The 22,537-nt window shown below is 40.9% G+C and overlaps 1 protein-coding gene across 1 annotated transcript in view; it reads right to left on the bottom strand.

Moving 5' to 3' along the window:
* Positions 1 to 22,537, bottom strand: part of PDGFD (platelet derived growth factor D) — a 443,240-nt gene that overhangs the window by 256,801 nt on the left and 163,902 nt on the right. The window contains exon 2 of the mRNA XM_082244812.1: positions 3,805 to 4,009. Within this exon, the coding sequence (XP_082100938.1) occupies positions 3,805 to 4,009 (205 nt within the window). The remainder of the gene's footprint in view (positions 1 to 3,804; positions 4,010 to 22,537) is intronic.

Genomic DNA, 22,537 nt, shown 5'->3' with positions numbered 1-22,537 from the left:
CATTTTATTTCTCACAAAAAAGAAACACTCGATAAACACATCAAAATATTAAAAACAGTAAATAACCATTTTCGCCAAAATGGCTTCTTCAGAATAAGCACAGGTAATGCTCTTCTACTAAATGCGATACATGCAGCAGAGGCTTAGAATTCTGGGGAACGCCGGGGTTTACGCCAGATTAGGGAGCAGCCCACCACACCTGATCACCCGCAGGAGGGAGATAGCCACACAATTTGCCTGAGCAGCTGGATATTCAACATATGCTAGACTTCATTAAGCCTCTAGATTGCATCTGTTAAATCTGACTTGGAACAATATCAACTATCCCAACCCGGAATGAAAATCTTCCAAAACTTAAACAGGGGAAGGGTCCCCAGTCTGTTATTTCCTTGTTCCTGCTTTCGAACCTCGGCAGTTCCAAAGAGCCTGAAAGGGAGCTTTCAACCTGCAGTCTGATCAATGAGGGTCTGTCATCAGAGCAGCCAGGGTTCGAAATAAGGAACAAGGAAATAACTGACTGGGGACCCTTCCCCTGTTTAAGTTCTGGAAGATTTTCATTCCGGGTTGGGATAGTTGATATTGTTCCAAATCAGATTTAACAGATGCAATCTAGAGGCTTAATGAAGTCTAGCATATGTTGAATATCCAGCTGCTCAGGCAAATTGTGTGGCTATCTCCCTCCTGCGGGTGATCAGGTGTGGTGGACTGCTCCCTAATCTGGTACTAGCCCCGGCGTTCCCTAGAATTCTGAGCCTCTGCTGCATGTATCGCATTTAGTTGGAGAGCATTACCTGTGCTTATTCGGAAAAAGGCGTTTTGGCGAAATCGGTCAATCAAAGCATGGTTATTTACTGTTTTTAATACTTTGATGTGTTTTATCGAGTGCTCCTTTTATGTGAGAAATAAAATTTAGTATATTTTATATTACATACAATTTTCTGGTTCATGTATGTGGTAAATTTGGGTATGGATCTTGCAACTTAAAAGTCCCCAGTTTTCCGTTTATTGTCTATTCTAATAAATTGGGATGTTGTGCTTTATTGAAAACAAAAAAATATATGGTTCCACCCATTATGGGATCATCATAGCGGTAAACCAGGTTTTCACACCTTGGAGGGCAACCATAGGCATCTTCCAGGCCTGAGCTAGGGTACGTTGGCAGAGGTAAAAAGGTAGGAAGCCAATTTCTGCTGAGGTGCAAAAAGGCCCGGTATAGGACAATGTAGGAGAGCCAACTCCTTGCGAACTTTCACATGAAACAATGTCTGCAGCAGGCCAAAAACCCTTGACCAAAAGCCTATCAGATGTGGGCACTATGTATTTTATTTTTGTACCTTTTTCGTACCTTTTCCCTGAACTTCATTTTGGATAGATTTTGAAATGTTTTAAACGTATCAATTATTCGCCATTTTTGTTCAACTGGGGAGATTTTCTTTCACTTCCTGTCCTTTATATACTGCAGAAAGTGAGGAAAATCCCCATTTAGATGGTTGTCACTGAACTAAGTGTACTTCTGGTAACAATTTTAAAGGGGACTCCCCCTCACCTCCCTGGTGACAACGGTCACCAGGACAGAAAGAGAGGATTAAGTTACCTCACAAGAACACAGACCTTGATTATAACCCTTCTTTAATCTATCCAAATTTAAAAAAAAAAGCTTTTCATCTGTAGGCAGGTGCAGTTTGTCCTCTCTGCTGTAGGTGACTCTGTTCAGCTGGCCAACCTGCAGAAGGGAATTTAGACTGAGAGGCGCTTTGTTCCTCTGTAGTCTCCATAGGTGTCATCAGAGGAGCAGCTGTCCGATTAGATGCTGCTGCCCTGGCTGACCTCCGTGACCATCTTTAGTGAGGGCAATGCTTATAGGTAGAACTATCCCGCTGCGGTTGCTGCGCATTTGCAAAGTGAATAATGTAGGGACAGGATCCCTGCTGGCTAGGAACAGTGTATCCAGCGCTGGGGAGAGATTCCAGTAGAGGAGGGATAATGCAGGGATACCACAATTGGCTCCTTTATCAGGGAGCGCTAGAGAGTTGGGACAAGGACCCTCTTTTCAGTTTAATAAAGGTGCCTGCACCGTTGTTCTGCCTATCAGCCATTTCTTTTTTTTTAGATGCTGTTCTAGTAATGTAAGCCTATCAGAGTGTCCTCCCAAGTAAAGAGAAATAACCTGGTTATTTAAACCTGTGAGTAGAACATGATACAGTGGCTCTGAGGAAGAGGTGCATGCCTCGAAACGTGTCAGCCCTCATCCTAATAGGACAATGGACATTCGTATGGACTACTTCTGACACTCAATTTTCTGAGTCTGATATGATTGATTTCATCTGCATTTGTGAGTAGCCATTTTTTATGTTACAACAATAAATTCATTATTGAGGATAATGCGCTAGGTCGGAGAGCCCTTTTTTTGTGTTTTTTGTTTACAGTACTGTTGGACTGCCCCAGTCCTTCAGGGCAGCAAGACCATAGCCATCCAAGACGCCCTGTGGGAAGAGCAGCCGGGGAGCCTTGTTTTCTGAGCGCAGGAGAAAGGTAGTTCTTTCACCTTATTTTGTTTGGATTGTACCAGGTTTGCCTGTGATATTAGGGCTCCGTTGCCATATTGTCTGGAACTGTGAAGTGAGCCCCATGCCGCTGTGTTATTTGTAGCTTCTACTTATCCAAATAATAATTGTGCCACCTTCTTTGGTCTCAGAGTACCTTTATTCTATCTTGGTTACCAATCAACTGGCCCTGCCCCACAGGCATCCATGTCTCTATGGGAGCACAGCTGCCATCAACCCAATGCTCTCATATCATAATCAAGGGGCTCTTGGAAATAGTGTCTAATAAAGCTGGCCATGCACTAGCAGAATTTCATAATAAAAATGAAATTTTAAGAACGTTCTTTTGATTTTCTAATTTTTTATTGGAGTCAAAGGAGCAGGATGGAATTTTATATATATATATATATATATATATATATATATATATATATATATATGCATTTGCCATCCCGGCTGTGCTATCATTCGCTATAGCACAAGCTGATCAGCGGGTCCAGGCCAATGATTTATAGCCAAGACCTGTTCACGGGTGAGCAAATAACAGAAAAGTGCCCTGTGTTGGTAAACAACACAGGGGTCTCTACGGAGAGCAGCAATGTGGCTGTTTTTTTTTTCCCCCTGAAAAGCAGTGCTAAATAGCAAAAATGGCTTGGTCATAAAGGGGATAAAACCTTCGAAAGCCGGAATGGTTAATAGGTGGCCCAAAGGATCATCAGCTCCTGAACTGGAAGTGTCGTCATCCCTCAGCCCTCGTGTTCTCAGCTATCCGGACTAAACTATCAGTGCTGGAATCCATCCGCATGAACTGCCAGCTTGAACACAGAGACGCAGGCATTGTGGGACTTCACCCAGGATTTACAGAGAGAGTCTCTCATGTGTCACAAAGCGATGTTCATATGTTCAATTGTGAGTTGCTGACTTTTACAAGTAATGTGTTATTTTACTTACTGCACTTAGAAGCGCTGTTCTCTTTCTCCCCCTAAGGATCCTTTTACCAGCTCATAAACTAATTGGTTGGCCTGTCAGTGCAATTCAACTGCGATGAACATTTGATTGCTGCAGACTGGCGAACATTGCACTGATGGAAAACTACAGATACTGGGTTCAATTCTAACCAGTGATATCTAGTTTGTATGTGCTCTCTGAGTTTTATCTGGGTGCCATGAGGCCAAGGTGTGATTTCAGCTAGCTAGGAAGAATGCAAAACGGAAATGTCAACTGTGGGTATACCAGGCTTCCAGTTCGGATTTTCACTCACCTGCAAACATCATTTTCTTGTTCTTCTAGCCCAAAATGGCTATCAAATGTGAGCTGTATCCTCGTGTTTTCTGCAGAGTCCAGAATCCATGTCAGGAGCAAGTTTCTTGGGTAACTGTTAGGGAAGCGGGGACTGCTTACGCAACCATTTCCCACCACTTTAATGGTTTCTTCTTTCCGGTAGAGTCTTGTAAGTAGGTTACTCTCTGTTAGAACAGATAAAATAAATTACAGTCATTTAAAAGATTAACATTGTGTGAAATACTGCAAGGCTTTTAAAAGGGGTTTCAGGCTTTTAGCTAAAATTGCATAACATCATCATCACTGGTGGACATCAAGCACCAAAATATTTCAGCTTCAAAGAATTGCTTTTCAGCTGCTTTTAAGCTAAACCCAAAGGAAATATTAAGAAATAATTAATACAATTATGCATTTATTAAAAATCATTCAAACTTGCAGCAGCACACGTTAAAAAATGCATATTTTAGCATGTCAACTGAGCTTGCCAACTTTGCTGTGTCGTGGTGCCACTAATTTTGAATGCCACCTACAAAGCACTGTACAGCAGATGCCAAGCCATACTGCATATGCTATCAATTGTGGATTGATGTTTATAAAAAAGGGGTAGGTTGGTCTTTTTGTCTGTTGCAGAGTGTTGGCATCCTGTTCATATTGAAAGGATCACAAAAATGTGACTCCAGTTTTAATGTAAAATAACTAATTCTCAGAGCTACCTGAGTTTGCCTTTAGGTAGAAATAGCGCCTCCCAATAAAAAATACACTATATTACCAAAAGTATTGGGACGTCTGCCTTTACACGAACATGAACTTTATTGTATATATTTATATATCTATATTTGATAAAAAGTGATTAATCAGCGCTAACCAACGATAAAAACTAGTACCCCAATTAATAGCTAAATAGCCAGATAAGGGGACCAATGGCTGCCAACATAAAAGTGCATTCACCTAACACCAGAAACGATCCAAAAATATATAAATTATGTAGCGCCAAAGGATAAATACATTCCATATACACAAAATGTGTCAATTAACAAAAATATATATGTCTGTGAATGAATAAATACATATAAAAATGTATCACAATCAAAGTGCAAGTGCTCTTAATTAATGTGATAAATAAAATATTCCAGGTGATAAAAACTATATCAGTGGATAAAACAATGGTTATAATAAATGACTATTGTCACAATCAGTGCTTGTGCAAATAAAAATCACACTAGTGGATGCATATGCGTGACTATTTATTTGCACGAGCACTCATTGTGACAATAGTCATTTATTATAACCATTGTTTTATCCACTGATATCGTTTTTATCACCTGGAATATTTTTTTTATCACATTAATTAATTAAGAGCACTTGCACTTTGATTGTGATACATTTTTATATGTATTTATTCATTCACAGACATATATATTTTTGTTAATTGACACATTTTGTGTATACTGAATGTATTTGCCTTTTGGCGCTACATAATTTATATATTTTTGTATATATATATATATATATATGTATATATATATATATATATATATATATATTATATTTTTATTACATGCTCAGTTTGAGCTGGCCAGTTTATGACAGGTTTACTACAACTATATTCAAATTAGTACAATTATATCCAAATTCTAGAAAAAAAAAAAAAAAACATACGTTGCAAGACTGATGCTGACAGCCAGGAACTAGCACATTTCACAGATCAACATAGATCAACAACGGCAACCTAGGTTTCTTTGAAGAGACAATGTTTTTTTCTTTTAATATCTTTTATATAATTGCTTACGTTACTGTGGATAGATGTAAGGATTGTTTAAAACGTTGCCACTTTAATAGAACACAGGAGGCAGGAGAGGTACGTACTTTTTGCTTTACAGGCACATCTTTTAATTTGGAGATTTAATGTATTTTTTGGTGACATTTCATTCTTCATCGTTTCTACATTTTTTTTTTCATTGCACCATGCAACTTCTCATTTCACGCTTTAACTGGAGAAATTTCAAAAAGTACAAGAGCTGAATGGAGTGAAAATAATGCTGCCAACATCTCAAATATCTAGAACTGGAAAAATGTTGGCATGCAGCACAATGGAACGTCTTTTTTTAACCTATATTACTTTTTTCATTATGGAAACTGCAGAAGATTCTGCAGTGAAGTTGGAAAATCTGGCATCCAACATCTCAGAAAGATTTAAAGCTGAACTCTGGGTTCAGTAAAAATGTAATGGGTGCAGTGGTTCAACACTAGCAATATTGGATAGAACTGTCTTTTATTTGTGCTTTCCATTTTCAGAGATATCACCGTAAGTTTGGCCTACTAATGGTTCCCTTCCTTCATACAATCTAACCTAGCCTTAAGCAACCAGAATTCTGTGGGACCCTAGGGTTCCTCCAGAAGTTTCTAGGGGTTCCTTAAGCATTGAATAGTGGAGGACTGCAGGTTATGCTGTAGTAAAAAGTTTGATTTAGGCTGGTCTAACTGAATGACTTCTCTTGCCCTCTGGTCATCTAAGTTCAGGAACTGATGCACCCTCTTGATGCTTGGAACTGCATGATGGTATTGCAACATTCTAAGCATTTCTCATATATATATATATATATATATATATATATATATATATATATATATATATATATATATATATATATATATATATATATAATGTCTCTATACCTACCCAGATGAAAAAAGTGGATCCATAGGGTATTTCACTGGTGTTACCAAGTATTGATGTTAATGCAAATGATCTGGTTTCAAGGCAGGCAGCTTCTATACCCAACAGGATCTCCCTGGTCTACCTGGCTTTTAGTGTTATGTAACAAAAATGGAAATTGAAGTGCCACACCTGCTAAGAGGTCAAGATACAACTTCTAAAGTCAGGGGGACAATTCCGGGGAGCTCAAACCAACTGCTAACAATGTCTGTGCTTGCAATTACACTGGAAAAAAAATACATTAAAGGTCCAGCTCACTTCTAGTATATTCATATTGTTGTAATCAGTCACTGATTAATGGGAAATTCTTGGAACCCTGAAATGTATTGGATACTTTTTGGATTGTCCCCCTGACTTTTATTGGAAGGAAGTTGTATCTGAACCTCTTTGCAGTGGTGTGGTACCCTAATTTCTATTTTTGTTCTATACTTACTAAGTCACACAGTCAAAGTTTGATTACAGCACTTTTCAAAGTGATGGGCTCTTTAGCTACGTATGTTTTAGGTACGTATGCCTGAACTCTACTTAAATCTATATTTAATTTACTACCCCCTGCATGTCCCAGATTTTGGTTCTGTTGCTTTGAATGGAGAGAGTTGTAAGTTGCAAATCACTTGTTACATTATTGTGACAGTTATTTCTATACTCCCTTACAGCGGCATTTCTTAAGTGTCGGTTCACATTTGTGCGATGCGGGAAGGCTGCGAATATGCAGCGTGATCCCGCATCGCATCCGCACCTCTGGCAGTTCACACTGCCATATGCGATACGCAGGGGGTGTCAATTAAAAGTTAACGACACCCCCAGTTGCGATCGCATATCGCAGTGTGATCTGCAAGTTTGCACAGAATCGGATCACACTAGTGTGAACCACTATGCGTTCAGATTCTGCTGCGAATAAAAAAAAGCCTCATGTGCGAGTTTACTGCGGATGCGGTGCGAATTCAGCCATACAAAGTGTATGGCTGAAATTCGCACCGCACATGAGATTGCATGTAATTTAGGAGCAGTGCGCTCCGAATTACATGCAATCTCTGCAATCGCACAAATGTGAACCGGGGCTAAAAGGTGGATGGCAAAGAAAAATATTAATAAAAAATGTATTTTATATAGCGCCTTTAAAGGTGGCTTCTCAAAGCGCTTTACAAGGAAAACACAAGAAATACACAGATTGACATAAAGGGAAAACGGGACAACTAAGTAAAAGCTTGTTTTAAAACATTTTTAAATTTGATTTGAATGCGTTTAGAGAAGATGACTCTCTGATGTTCTTAGGAAGTGAACTCCAGAGTTTTGGAGCATAGACAGGAGAAGGCTCTGTCTCCCATTGAGTGTAAGTGAGGAGGGGAGACACACAGCAAACCAGAATTTGAGGAATGGAGGTTACGGGGTGGGGGGTGCCAAGAAACGAAGATCCTTATGGGTAGGCAAGAGGATCTTAAAGTCTATGCAAAACCTGATGGGTAGCCAGTGCAAGGAGTCCAGGATAAGGGGTAATATGATCACTTGTACCAGACCTAGTCAGGATTCTGGCTGCAGAATTATGAACATATTGAAGTTTATTAATAGTGGATTTAGGTAAACCAGCAAATAGAGCATTGCAGTAGTCAAGTTGGGAGAACACAAATGTATGGATCAGCTTTTCAGCTAAAGTGAATGATAGCATAGGTCGCAATGTTTCTCAAGTGGAAAAAATAAACAACACTTTGTACATGTGGATCAAAGGTTAAACTAGCATCAAGTATCACCCCCTAGATTTTTCAATTTAGACTGAAGCTCAAGTACAGTGCCATCTATAGACAAGCTATTAGGACTGGCCTTACGTAACTAATAGGGGTACTAATAAGCATGACTTCAGTCTTGTCACAGTTTAATTGAAGGGAATTACCAAGGGAGACCATTTTCAATCAAGAAAAAAGGAATTTAGAATTACAATGTAGTTTTTAGCATGCTTGGAGTTCACCTTTAAGAACCCATTGTACAATTGATGGACTGACCCTTTAAACTGTTATATAAAATGTGTTTCTAATAAACGGGATTTATGCCTATAGCTCCCGTATAGAAAAATGCTGTGCAACGAGCTGGTTGAGCTGAAGTGTGAGATAACTGCATGGCAGGGACTGCTAGTTTTAAAGTCAGATGAAATCAGTGTAACAACTGGCAATACTTCAGTTAACAATACATAAATAAAAGAGAATCCAGCATTCCGGGGGATGAGCGCTTTACTGATGAGGTACATCTCCTTCGAGCACTGCGGAGTAACACTCCATCCATTATAGTGATTACAGATAAGTAAATTGTTTTCTCGGGTGTACTTGGGTCAGTTGACTTTGTAGGAAACACTATTCCAGATAGCTGTTCCATTTTATTAACTGCGCTAAAGATAATTTGAATATGATATTTTCCTTTTGAAGCTGCAGTTTATTGTGCAAACCATCTTGAACAATGTCATGTTTTTCAAAATATAAAATGCTAAACATTAGAAATAAACAGAAGAAAGTGAATATAAATTCATAGATGGCCAATCATATAAGGACGCCAGAAATGTGCAGGATTCTTTGAAAATAAACATTTCTTTAAAAAGGAACATAAAGAATACCTACCTCTCCAGTGGGTGTTGAGTCCTATTTTTGCTCTCTTTAGGGGTAACAGTAAGCAAAGACACACATCCTGGGGTATTGGATGCTTGGTTCCCTGCAAGTTGAGGTTCTATGCTGTGCACCACTGTGTCCTGTTGTGATGAAGGGGCCAACGGATGGGACCACAACACACAGCAGTAAAAAGGCATCCAACACATTTAGAAATGTGTTGGGTGCAGAAGATTTTTGGGCCACTGTAGCTCTTCAAGAGGATAAAGACAGAACTCACCACTCACCAGAGAGGATATTCTTTAGTATTTATTAACTTCTTTGCAGCATGCAGCTTAAAAAAAATGGGTTTATAAGGTAAAGGTAACTGTTTTCCTTTAGATACCATCAGAATCATTGCTGCCACCAAATTATGACTTGATCATTTTATACCATATTTAAGTAGAGGGTAGGCTCAATAAAAAGACATTGGGATCCATAAGGATACAGGTATCAAAACAATTTCTTCAGTACATTTAGGACAATGGTCCAAGATTCAAGAGCCGCTTAGCATGCCTACCAACAACGAAAAAAGTTTACCCTCAACCCACTTTAGAGGGAAACTTTGTTTTTTCTTTTTTTAATAAAATTGTGTAAATAAATATATATACTTGTCTATATACCCACGCTAATGGATGTGGTAAGAAATATTAAATAAACTACGTGAAATAGCAAATGTTGTAGGTGAGGTTGCTGCTCCTTTAAAAGGTGTAGTGCCTTAAATCATATACAGTCAAGTCCATAAATATTGGCACATCGACACAATTCTTATCTTTTTGGCTCTATACACCACCACAATGGATTTGAAATGAAGCAAACAATATGTGCTTTAACTGCAGACTTTCAGCTTTAATTTGAGGGTATTTACATCCAAATCAGGTGAACGGTGTAGGAATTACAAATGTTTGTATATGTGCCTCCCACTTTTTAAGGGACCAAAAGTAATGGGACAATTGGCTGCTCAGCTTTTCCATGGCCAGGTGTGTGTTATTCCCTCATTACCCCATTTACAAGGAGCAGATAAAAGGTCCAGAGTTCATTTCAAGTGTGCTATTTGCATTTGGAATCTGTTGCTGTCAACTCTCAATACGAGATCCAAAGAGCTGTCACTATCAGTGAAGCAAGCCATCATTAGGCTGAAAAAACAAAACAAACCCATCAGAGATCCTTAAAAAGAAATAACGCACTGGTGAGCTCAGCAACACCAAAAGACCCGGAAGACCACGGAAAACAACTGTGGTGGATGACAGAAGAATTCTTTCCATGGTGAAGAAAACACCCTTCACAACAGTTGGCCAGATCAAGAACACTCTCCAGGAGGTAGGTGTATGTGTGTCAAAGTCAACAATCAAGAGAAGACTTCACCAGAATGAATACAGAGGGTTCACCACAAGATTTATTTTATTTACTTTTATTTATTTCAGGTACTTATATAGCGCTGTCAATTTACGCAGCGCTTTACATATACATTGTACATTCACATCAGTTCCTGCCCTCAAGGAGCTTAAAATCTAAGGTCCCTAACTCACATACATACACAGTAGGGCAAATGTATTTATTTTTTTTATACAGGATCCAATTAACCTACCAGCATGTCTTTGGAGTGTGGGAGGAAACCGAAGTACCCGGAGGAAACCCACGCAGGCACAAGGAGAACATGCAAACTCCAGGCAAGTAGTGTCGTGGTAGGGATTCAAACCAGCGACCCTCTTGCTGCTAGGTGAAAGTGCTAACCACTACACCACTGTGCCGCCCATTGTAAACCATTGGTGAGCCTCAAAAACAGGAAGGCCAAATTAGAGTTTGCCAAAAAACATCTAAAAAAGCCTTCACAGTTCTGGAACAACATCCTCTGGACAGATAAGACCAATATTTTTTGGACCTGACTGTATATGTGTAAAAAGGGCGCTCCCACTATGAAAACCCAATATGTGTAAACGGTAGCATAAACTCATATACATTTACACACAATATCAAAGTTCAAAAATCAGTAGAAGTCAAAATCAATAAAAGTCCATCAAATAGGTGAGAATTATTGCAGTTCCATCATATTTAAAGTGCTGAGGTGCAAAATGCTGTAAACAAAATTGGTGCAGTCCGTGCTCCCCTCCTGTGTTCCCACTTTCTCACCAGCTGCCATAGACTCCCATAACAGAAGTCATGTGCGCTTTGCAAAACATCTCAGATTCTGGGATTAGTTGTCCTCCAATGCAGCTCCTTCTTTGTGATTGTGGATTCCCTTCATGTATAGTATAATGCCAGAAGGGAGGAGGAATATATAGCGTAATTCCGCTTATTAACCACTTCCCGCCCGCCCAATTACAAAATGATGGCGGGAATGTGGATGTGTTATCCTGACCGGACGTCATATGACGGCGGCAGGATAACACAGCTCTGGGCGCCCCCGGGGGCGCGCAGAGCAGCGATCGGTGATGCGAGGTGTCAGTCTGACACCCTGCATCTCCGATCTCGGTAAAGAGCCTCTGACGGAGGCTCTTTACCATGTGATCAGCCGTGTCCAATCACGGCTGGTCACATAGTAAAACAGGAACAGCCGTTGATCGGCTTTCCTTAGTTCGTGCCTAACAGGCACGAGTAAAGGAGCGCCGATCGGTGGCTCCCCTGACAGGGGGGGGTCGGCACTGGTAATCAGATCATTGATTACCAGTGCAGACCCTTGGGGGGGGGATGCCACTAGATCCACCAGGGATGCCCACTATGACCCCAGGGATGCCCACCATGACCCCAGGGATGCCCACTACGGCCACCAGGGATGGCAATCAGGGCTCAGGGAGCCCCCCATTGCCCTCCCCATCAGTGCTGCCCACCAGTGTCCTCCCTATCAGTGCTGCCCACAAGTGCCCATCATTGCCATCCTTTAGTGTCGCCCCCCAGTGCCCATTATTGCCCACCAATGCCGCCTATCAGTGCCCATCAGTGCCGCCCGTCAGTGCCTATCAGTGCCGCTCCATCAGTGCCCATCAGTGCCCACCAGTGCCGCCTATCAGTGCCCATTAGTGCCCATCATTGCCACCTATCAGTGCCCATCAGTGCCACCTATCAGTGTCCATCAATGCCGCCTATCAGTGCCCAGCAGTGCCGCCTATCAGTGCCCACCAATGCTGCATATCTGTGCTACCTATCAGTGCCACATATCAGTGCCGTCTATCAGTGCCGCCTATCAGTGCCACATATCAGTGCCGTCTATCAGTGCCACCCCATCAGTGCCTCCTCATCAGTGCCTGTCAGTGCAGTCTAGTCAGTGCTCATCAGTGCAGGAAAAAACTTAATTATTTACAAAATTGTATAACATAAACAAAAAACTTTTTTTTTTTTCAAACTTTTCTGTCTTTTTTTATTTGTTTAGCAAAAAGGAAAAAACCCACAGGTGATCAAATACCACCAAAAGAAAGCTCTATTTGTGGGGGGAAAATGACATAAATTTGGTGTAGGTACAGTGTTGCATGACCGCGCAATTGTCATTCAAAATGCAACAGCGCTAAAAGGGGAAAATTGGCCTGGGCAGGAAGGGAGGGAAGTGCCCTGTATTAAAGTGGTTAAAATAATACAAAAATATTGCACTCACTTTTGTACACACATTTCATCCCTCCCACAGGACATTATCAAAGGCTATCATCAAAGGATAAAGGCTATCATCAAAGCCTTTGATAACGTCCTGTGGGAGGGATGAAACACGTCAGTTGACAGTGGGTGGTGATGTCAGTACCGGTTGGTGACACGCAAGTGGCGGCGTACTTCCAGTTCCCGGTTTTATGCTTGTTTTACCTTGTAAAAAAGTGAGTGCAATATTGTGTTTTTAGTATTATTTTAATAAACGGAATTACGCTATATATTCCTCCTCTCTTCTGGCATTATACTATACATGAAGGGAATCCGCACCCACAAAGAAGGAGCTCCATTGGAGAACTACTAACCACAGCATCTGAGATGTTTTGCAAAGCGCACATGACTTCTGTTATGGGAGTCTATGGCAGCTGGTGAGTGTGTGGGCACACAGGAGGGGAGCACCAATTTTGTTTACAACTTTAGGCACCTTAGCACTTCAAACATAAAGGAACTGCAATAATTCTCACCTATATGATAGACTTTTATTGATTTTGACTTCTATTGATTTTTGAGCTTTGATATTGTGTGTATATATGTTTATGCTACTGTTTACACATATTAGGTTTTCATAGTGGGAGCACCCTTTTTACACATATATATGGCTGGAATTGTATAACCATTATATATGTAAAACCATTATATACTGTATATCATTTAATAATCAGTTTCCTAATATATTACTCAGGGGCTTTTAGATGCTTTTTACCATATCCCCAGACTGGCCATGTTACCAGACCAGATGAGACCGGCCTTCCCAAATCCATGGAAGCCATGTGAAAAAATAAGTCTTCTTTGGTCTTGGAGAAGTGAAAATGTAAGTGCTATTGACCATTCAGAGGCAGAGTCTTTCCTAAATCAATCTTAAAAAGTTGGATGTCAGGTTATGTTTAAGCAGTACCTGTATATCACTAGTGATGTCGCGAACATAAAATTCGCCGTTCGCGAACGCGAACATCGGCGAATGTTCGCGAACCGGCGAACATTGCGAACCGCCATAGACTTTAATAGGCAGGCGAATTTTAAAACCCACAGGGACTCTTTCTGGCCACAATAGTAATGGAAAAGTTGTTTCAAGGGGACAAACACCTGGACTGTGGCATGCCGGAGGGGGATCCATGGCAAAACTCCCATGGAAAATTACGTAGTTGACGCAGAGTCGGGTTTTATTCCATAAAGGGCATAAATCACCTAACATTCCTAAATTGTTTGGAATAACGTGCTTTAAAACATCCAGTGTGTGTATACGATCAGGTATGATGTTGTATCGATCAGGTAGTGTAAGGGTTACGCCCACTTCACAGTAACAGACCAAACTCCCCGTTTAACGCACCGCGAACAACCGCAAACAGACCAGAACCGACCAAAATGGGACAGGAACTGGGCTTTAAGGGTTAGGGTTAGGTTTAGTGTTAGGGGCTAGGGTTAGGGTTACGGCGAGATACTTAGGGTTAGAGTTAGTAACCCTACCCCTACGCCTCTAACCCTAACCGTCTAACCCTAAGCACTAAAAATAACCCTAACCCTAGCCCTAACCCTAGCCCTAACCCTAATTCTATTTTTTTTTCTGGTTTTGGACATGCTACAGAGCTGAAACTTCACAGGTACACTTTTTAGACCCCCAGACACTGAATCACACAAAAAAAGTTCTTAAAAATTGTACTTTTTTGTTAGAGAGCCAATTATTGGAAAAATTAAAAAAAAAAAAAAAATTATTTGGATTTAGCATCTGGGGGGTCTAAAAAGTGTACCTGTGAAGTTTCAGCTCTGTAGCATGTCCAGAACAAGAAAAAAATACGAATTAGGGTTAGGGCTAGGGTTAGGCTTAGGGCTAGGGTTAGGGCTAGGGTTATTTTTATGGCTAGGCTTAGAGGGTTAGGGTTAAGGTTAGAGGGTTAGGGTTATGGTTAGAGGGTTAGGGTTAGGTTTAGTGTTAGGGGCTAGGGTTAGGGTTAAGGTGAGATACTTAGGGTTAGAGTTAGTAGCCCTACCCCTCTAACTCTAACCCTCTAACCCTAAGCACTAAAAATAACCCTAACCTTAGCCCTGACCCTAACCCTAGCCCTAACCCTAACCCTAGCCCTAACCCTAATTCTATTTTTTTTCTGGTACTGGACATGCTACAGAGCTGAAACTTCACAGGTACACTTTTTAGACCCCCCCCCCCGGACACTAAATCACACAAAAAAAGTTATTAAAAATTGGCCTTTTTGATAGAAATTAAAAAAAAAATAAAAATAAAAAATTTCTTCACAGGTACACTTTTTAGACCCCCCAGACAATAAATCCAAAGAAATTTTTTTTTCTTTAAGTTTTTTTTTTTTTTAAGTTTTCCAATAATTGGCTCTCTATCAAAAATGACAATTTTTAAGAACTTTTTTTGTGTGATTTAGTGTCTAGGGGGTCTAAAAAGTGTACCTGCGAAGTTTCAGCTCTGTAGCATGTCCAGAACCAGAAAAAAAGATCATTTTTCAGTAGAGCAGGAATGGTGGGAACCCCTTTTACACCTATATGATCTTTTTTTTCTGGTTCTGGACATGCTACAGAGCTGAAACTTCACAGGTAAGCTTTTTAGACCCCCCCAGACACTAATCCAAAAAAAGTCATGCCTGCTACCGTATATATCAGTGGTGGGTGGGCAGTGGCACTGCAGTGGGCACAGTACACTCTGTGGACCTGACAGTCACTGGCACCCAGGCAACTGCAATTATAAAAAAATATATATATTTTTACTTTGCAAGCTGCTGTGCCACCGTATATATATCAGGGGTGGGTGGGCACGCAGTGGCACTACAGAGGGTACAGTACACTCTGTGGACCTGACAGTCACTGGCAGCCCAGGCAACTGCAATAATAAAAAATATATATTTTTTTCAATTTGCAACAAGATGCTGTGCCACCGTATATATATCAGTGGTGGGCAGTGCACTGCAGTGGGTACAGTGCACTCTGTGGACCTGACACAGCACTCACTGCAATTATGACAGAGGAAAAAAAAAATATTTTTTAAAATGCAAGGTACTGTGCCTGTGCCACCCGAAATGAGTGTGGTGTGCACACAGTACAGTCTGTGGTGGGTCTGTGGCCTCTCACACACAGCGGGCAGGCAACTGCAGTGTACAATATATATATATATATATATATATATATATATATATATATATATATATATATATATATATATAAAAAATACTCAATTACCAGCCCTAAAAAGGGCTTTTGGGGACACTATATATATATATATATATATATATATATATATATATATATATATATATATATATATATATATAAAAAATACTCAATTACCAGCCCTAAAAAGGGCTTTTGGGGACATTAGATAGATATATATATATATATATATATATATATATATATATATATATATATAAAGAAAAAACTCAATTACCACTACATTAAAAAAACTCAATTACCATATATCTAGTGGGGACACTAGATATATATATATATATATATATGTATATATATATATATATATATATATATATATAAAAATTACACAAATACCAGCCCTTAGAAGGGCTTTTTTGGGGTGCTGTCAGGATGCTGTCAGGATGCTGTCCTTACAGCAGTAGTGGACCAAGAACACTGACTAGCAAGACCAGGAACACTGACTAACAACTGTCCCTAGCTATTACCAGCAGCAGCAGCAGCAGCTCTCCCTGCTCTCACTAACACACTGCTTCAGAATGATCTAAGATGGATGCTGCCCTTGCTTATTTATAGGAGGTGGGAGGGCGTGGGAGGGAGGTATGCTGATTGGCTGGAAATGTGCCTGCTGACTGTGAAGTTCAGGGTCAAAGTTTGCCTCAATGATGTATTATAGGGGGCGGACCGAACATCGCATATGTTCGCCCGCAGCGGCGAACGCGAACATGCTAAGTTCGCCGGGAACTGTCCGCCAGCGAACAGTTCGGTACACCTCTATATATCACTAGAAATGTGTAGGTGCATGAATACCTGTGATGGAGTAAGTTAAGTTTATCCCAAAGGCTGGTGAAGGAAGAAGGTTTGTTACCAGAGACAATATCAGAAAAGGTCATTGTTACATTTCCTATTATAAGACTACCACCATCTACGTGCAGAAGGTAATTATATGTAGATGCATACTCGCCCCACAGACCAAGTAGATAACGAGAATGGAGAATTCTGAACAGTTAATGGATGCTTCTTTTGTAAGTAAAGCAGATTACTTACATTTTAACACCCTGAAATAATTTCAATTTTGAACCAGAGTAATTTTAAATTCAATTATCCAATCATGAAAAAAACTAATTCCCATTTATTTCGTCTGCACATGAATACAGCTAAAATTGTGGGTTTTTTGCAAAAATTATCAACTCCTTTAGTAAATTAGCTTATACATATCTCTTTTAAGAAGACCAGGTCTTTAACAACCAAATTTCAAAATTTCTAGATAGGTAGCAGCATTGATAAAAGGTGGGAAGGATAAAATCTTACAGTAAAATAATTTTAGAAACTTTTTAAATTGATCTTATCCGAAATAGCATTTTTTGAAAGAGTAACTGTGGCTCGTGTGTACTATGCCTTATTGACTCTTTGGGGTTAATTTACTAAAGGCAAATCGACTGTAAACTTTACAAAGGGCAGTTGCATTCTGCAAGTGCAGTTGCTCCAGAGAGATCATTCAAACAGCACAGGAAAAGCCACTCAGGTGAGGCACAAATGCCCAGGTGCTGGTCATCCAGTAATCAAGCTTCCAAAGAGAAAAAGTGACCGCACTCAGAGGTGAATGAACTTGAAGTGTTTATTCCCATTCATAAAAGACAACGGCGCATCGAACAGACATGGACACGGTTGACGCGTTTCACTACTCTGTAGGTCGCTTACTCATAACCCAACTACCCATAACTCAAAGTAAGCGACCTACAGAGTCGTGAAACGCGTCAACCGTGTCCATGTCTGTTCGATGCACCGTTGTCTTTTATGAATGGGAATAAACACTTCAAGTTCATTCACCTCTGTGTGCGGTCACTTTTTCTCTTTGGCAGTTGCGCCAGAGCTTAGTAAATGAGGTAAAGCTTCACTTTGCAAAGAATACCCAATCACAAGCAAGGAAAATAAAAAATAAAAAAAACAGTATTTTTGCTTGCACATGATTGGATGATGGAAGTCAGCAGAGCTTCTGCTCATTTACAAAGCTCGGGAGCAACTGCACTTGCAGAGTGCAACTGCATTTTGCACATTCTATTTGCCTTTGGTAAATCAACCCCTTTGTATTTTGCAAAAATATGTATAGGGACAAAGTATCCAGTAAACAGTGAGCACTTTTTCTTCTACAGTTAAAGTGGAGTTCCACCCTAATTTTATACTTACCTCCATCTTCTCGCTCCGGGTCACCTGAAAAAGAAATGGATAATCGCATTTTTTTTTTTTTTTTACTTACCTTGTAGCGAAGAAAATATACTTACCTTACTTCCTTCTTCCTCCTTCCTCGGCCGCGGCCCATCGTCACTTCCTGGCTCTGCAATGATTCCTGGGAGCTGAACGTCATAGCTCCCGGGAATCATTGCGCCTGCACCGGCCCGACGTCAGTTCCAGGGCGCGCGCGTCATCCCCTTCTAAACAGCTTCTGGGCATGCCCAGAAGCTGTGGAGGGATGACGCGCGTGCCCGGAAGTGATGGCGGGGCCGGCGCAGGGCATCGAGGGACCGAAGAAGGCGGAAGAGGACGCCGAAGAGGATCTCGCTGGCTTCAAGCTGCCCACATCTGAGATGGCAGCGCTGGACAAGACGTTTTCAAGGTAAGTATTTGTCCTAACAGGTAAGTGCAACCCGGGACAGATCAGAGGCTAGCCATTGTGGAATGCACTAGCCCTGACTGTCCAGGGGGTATTTTTAAAAAAAATAAAAAATCCAGGGTGGAACTCCGCTTTAAGTCAATCATCTACTAATATATCTTTACTGCTTCCCTATTGGCCACAGTATAAATACATTGCAGGTAGGGAAGCAGGTGTACTGGGATCATGGTTGAGGCTAGAACCATGATCCCGGTGTAATTTTTTAGGGCTGGAAATTCTCTTTAATGTAAAAGTACTCTGAGCAGCTGGGTAATTTTACAGGTGGCGGGAGGGCATGCTGCATTGGAGCCCGAAGGAGAGATTGGGGGTCTAATAGAACCCCCATCTCTCCATAAAGAGTACTTGTTATTGGATGTTAACATTTCTTTTTAAAGCCCCCCATCACCCCGTACTCACACGCAGTGGCGAACTCACACATCGGTCCCACAAGCATATGTAAACAGTGATCCACCAAAAGTGGGAGCAATAATTCTAGCACCAGACCTCCTGTGTAAATCTGAACTGGTAATCTGCAAAGGCTTTTAAATTGTCACCTTTGGTTAAATTAATGTACCGTAGTTTGTCGCTTTTCCTTGAGCGTGACATGTTTAGTATCTATTTACTTGGTGTAACATTATCTTTTATATTTTACCAAAAAAAGTGGTATTATATTGTGTTTGTGTTCACTAAGATTCATTGTGTTTATTTTCCCAAAAAAATGTGTTTGAAAAACTGCTCCGCGAATACTGTGTGACATAAAAAAATTGCAACACCCACCATTTTATTCTCTAGGGCTTTTGAATAAAAAATATATATATATATATATAATGTCTGGGGGTTCTAAGTAATTTTCTAGCAAAAAAAAGTAGATTTTTACATGTATGTGAGAAGTGTCAAAACCAGTGGCGGCTGGTGCTCCATGGGCCAGGGGGGGCAGAAGACAGACCACACCATACCCCCCCCCCAACCACACCAGCTCCAGCCCGCACTGTCATTGTCCCCGGTCCCCCACCAGCTCCAGCCCGCACTGTCGTCCCCCCCTGGTCGCCAGCTCACTCACCCTGGGCAGGCAGCGACGCTGGTGGCTTCCCCCTCAGTCTCCTCCCTCCTCCTCCTCTGCTCCCATGGCTTTTCCTTTCAGCCAATCGGGAAACGGGTCTCAGGACCCACTTCCTGATTGGCCAGGAGGAGAATCAGTGTGGCAATAGCGAATATTCATGTCACACAACTGGGTGGGCTCAGGGTGCAGTGCTCTGCGCCCTAAGCCTACCCTTTTTTGAAGCCTATTAGAGCCTCTGGTTCTAATCACCTGCTTCAAAAGAAAAAAACCCATTGGAATCCATGCGTCCTGTGCCCTGCATGTAGATTAGGGGGCCGGACGCATGGATAGGGGGAGCGGCACCCCTGCACTCCCAATGCACCAGCCGCCACTGGTCAGAACTGGCCCGATATTGAGGTGGTTAGGGACAAAGTATCTAGTAAACTGTGAGCACTTTTCATTCTACAGTTAAAATGATCATCTACTAATATATCTTTTTTGGCAGAGAGATGACATGTTTTAGGTGACTGTTGCTTATAAATCTATCAATTCATTACACCAATATATCTAGAGCACAGTTATAGAACATAATGATCCTTTAGATTTTTTAGCTGATCATTAGCAGACTTCAAAGAGCTGAGCCTACAGAACAGAAAGACGTTTAAAGACAAGAACGCTGAATCTAAGTCAGGGGGAAGTTCACCTTGAAGGCAGACATGCCAGACATGCACTATTTAATCCAGATTCGTTGGCTGTTCAGAAGTGTAAATGGATTTGCCATGCTGTTAATGACATTATAACACATAAACTCTGCTGGAACTGCTGTGGGTACAGGCAGCACAGTGGGCCATGAGGAATAAAAGCTGGATGCCACCTGGGTTACTTCACTCACACTAAGGAGTTGTGGGCTCCATTTTTTTATGCTTGCATACAGTGTTTTATGCCTCCTCTGCTTGTAGCTTTTATCAGAAACCTACTTACATATGGGAACACACACTCAGAGTAGGAAGTTGTGGGGAAGTTGCGGGGTCAGTTTCATTTAGGTGCTTTAACAAACTGGGTAGTTTTATCAGCAGCTTACTTAAATATATCAACACATGTAGAAAAGGTCAAACCTAAACCCATTTGGTTACAAGCTACATAGCAGTGGACATTATTATATATCTATTTTTTAATATGTCTAGGGTGATATCTCTCTGGTCAATCTCTTCTCTTGTACTCCAGCGCCCGCCCATGGAATTTGCATGCATGTGTGGTTTGTGTTGAGGTGTGTTCTGCATATCTAATGCATGGTTGAAAATTAAAGACTGGTGTTTATAATCTGTATGTAATCTGTATGTACAATGTATATTCCTGAAAATGATTATTTATATGTCCTGATGAAGCAAAAAATTGGCGAAACGTGTGGGAACATGAGGACCCACTTTTATTGTACTCTCTATGCAGCTATCTAGCCACTCACTAAAAACTGGTGTTTCTTACTGTGTAATTCTAAAAAGATGCTTGTACTAGCATCATATCTTTTATTTGTATGATACTTTAACCACTTGCCGACCAGTCACTGGGACTGTACAGCGGCAAAGTGGCTCGATTCCGTCCAGCGGCGTAGACCTACGTCGCTGGACTCCTCCCCTTGTGGGCGGCGCTCGCACGCCGCCGGAGGCTTGCTCCCACTGTTTTCAGTCACAGCGGGAGTCGGGCCAGGGGAGGAGCAGCGGCGATCGCCGCCGCTCTTCCCCGATTGTCGGGGAATCGAGTCTGGAGATCCGCCCGTTTTTGTAAACAGAGCGGCGGATCTCCTAAGTGACAGTGACAGATTGCAGGGTTCAGCATAGCTTAACATGCAATCTGTCCCTGTGTCACTCAGTCACCTTCCCCCACACACGTCAGTAAGCACCAGGCATACATTAACCCCTCCCTCTCCAATAAAATTAACCCCTTCCCTGCCAGTGTAATTTTTACAGTAACAGTGCATATTTATAGCATTGATTACTGTAGAAATGTCACTGGTACCCCCAAAAGTATCAAAAATGTCAGTCAAGGGTCTGATCTGTCCGCCGCAATGTCGCAGTCCCGCAAAAAAATTGCAGATCGCCGTGATTACTCGTTAAAAAAAAAAAACACCAAAAATGACAGAAATCTTTCCCTTAGTTAGTAAACGCAATAACTTTTGCGCAAACCAATCAAAATATGCTTATTGTGATTTTTTTTACCAAACATAGGTAGCAGAAAACAAATTGGCCAAAAATTTAAAAAAAATTTGATTTTTACATTTTTTGGGGGGGGGGGGAATTTCATATAAAAAAAATGTGAAAAATATTGTTATTTTTTCAAAATTTACGCTCTTTTTTTGTTTATTGCGCAAAAAGTAAAAATCGCACAGGTGATCAAATACCACCAAAAGAAAGCTCTGTTTGTGGGAAAAAAAGGACGTAAATTTCATTTGGATACGGCATCGCACGACCGTGCAATTGTCAGTTAAATTCGCACAGTGCCGAATCGCAAAAAGTGGCCTGGACGTAAGACAGCAAAATCCTCCTGTGGTAAAGTGGTTAATAAAACATGTAACTTTTATATTATTCCAGTGTATGCTCCTTTCTGACCTGTACAATCTGATATCTTTTTCAATTAGTCATATCTAAACCTCCTCTGAGCCTTGATGCCTTGTGTGCCAGGCTGGTGGCATAAGAGGAGAAGAAGGGCACCCTTTTTTTATTTATATTTTTTAAAAAACTATTCACCTTTGTGCTAAAAAAAATAAAAAATAAAGATTCCACATTATAGAGAGTGCTTGCAGAACACATTGACAGTTAAAATGCATCTACTATTCTTTGAACATCTTCCAGTATTCCGCAAATTATAAATGCAGCAAATGTTGCTGGTAAA

Source organism: Pelophylax lessonae (assembly GCF_965119305.1).
Source record: "Pelophylax lessonae genome assembly, chromosome: 2".
NCBI lineage: Eukaryota > Metazoa > Chordata > Amphibia > Anura > Ranidae > Pelophylax > Pelophylax lessonae.
The sequence above is the reverse complement of the archived record's forward strand: the minus strand, read 5'-3'. Positions and strand labels throughout refer to the sequence as shown.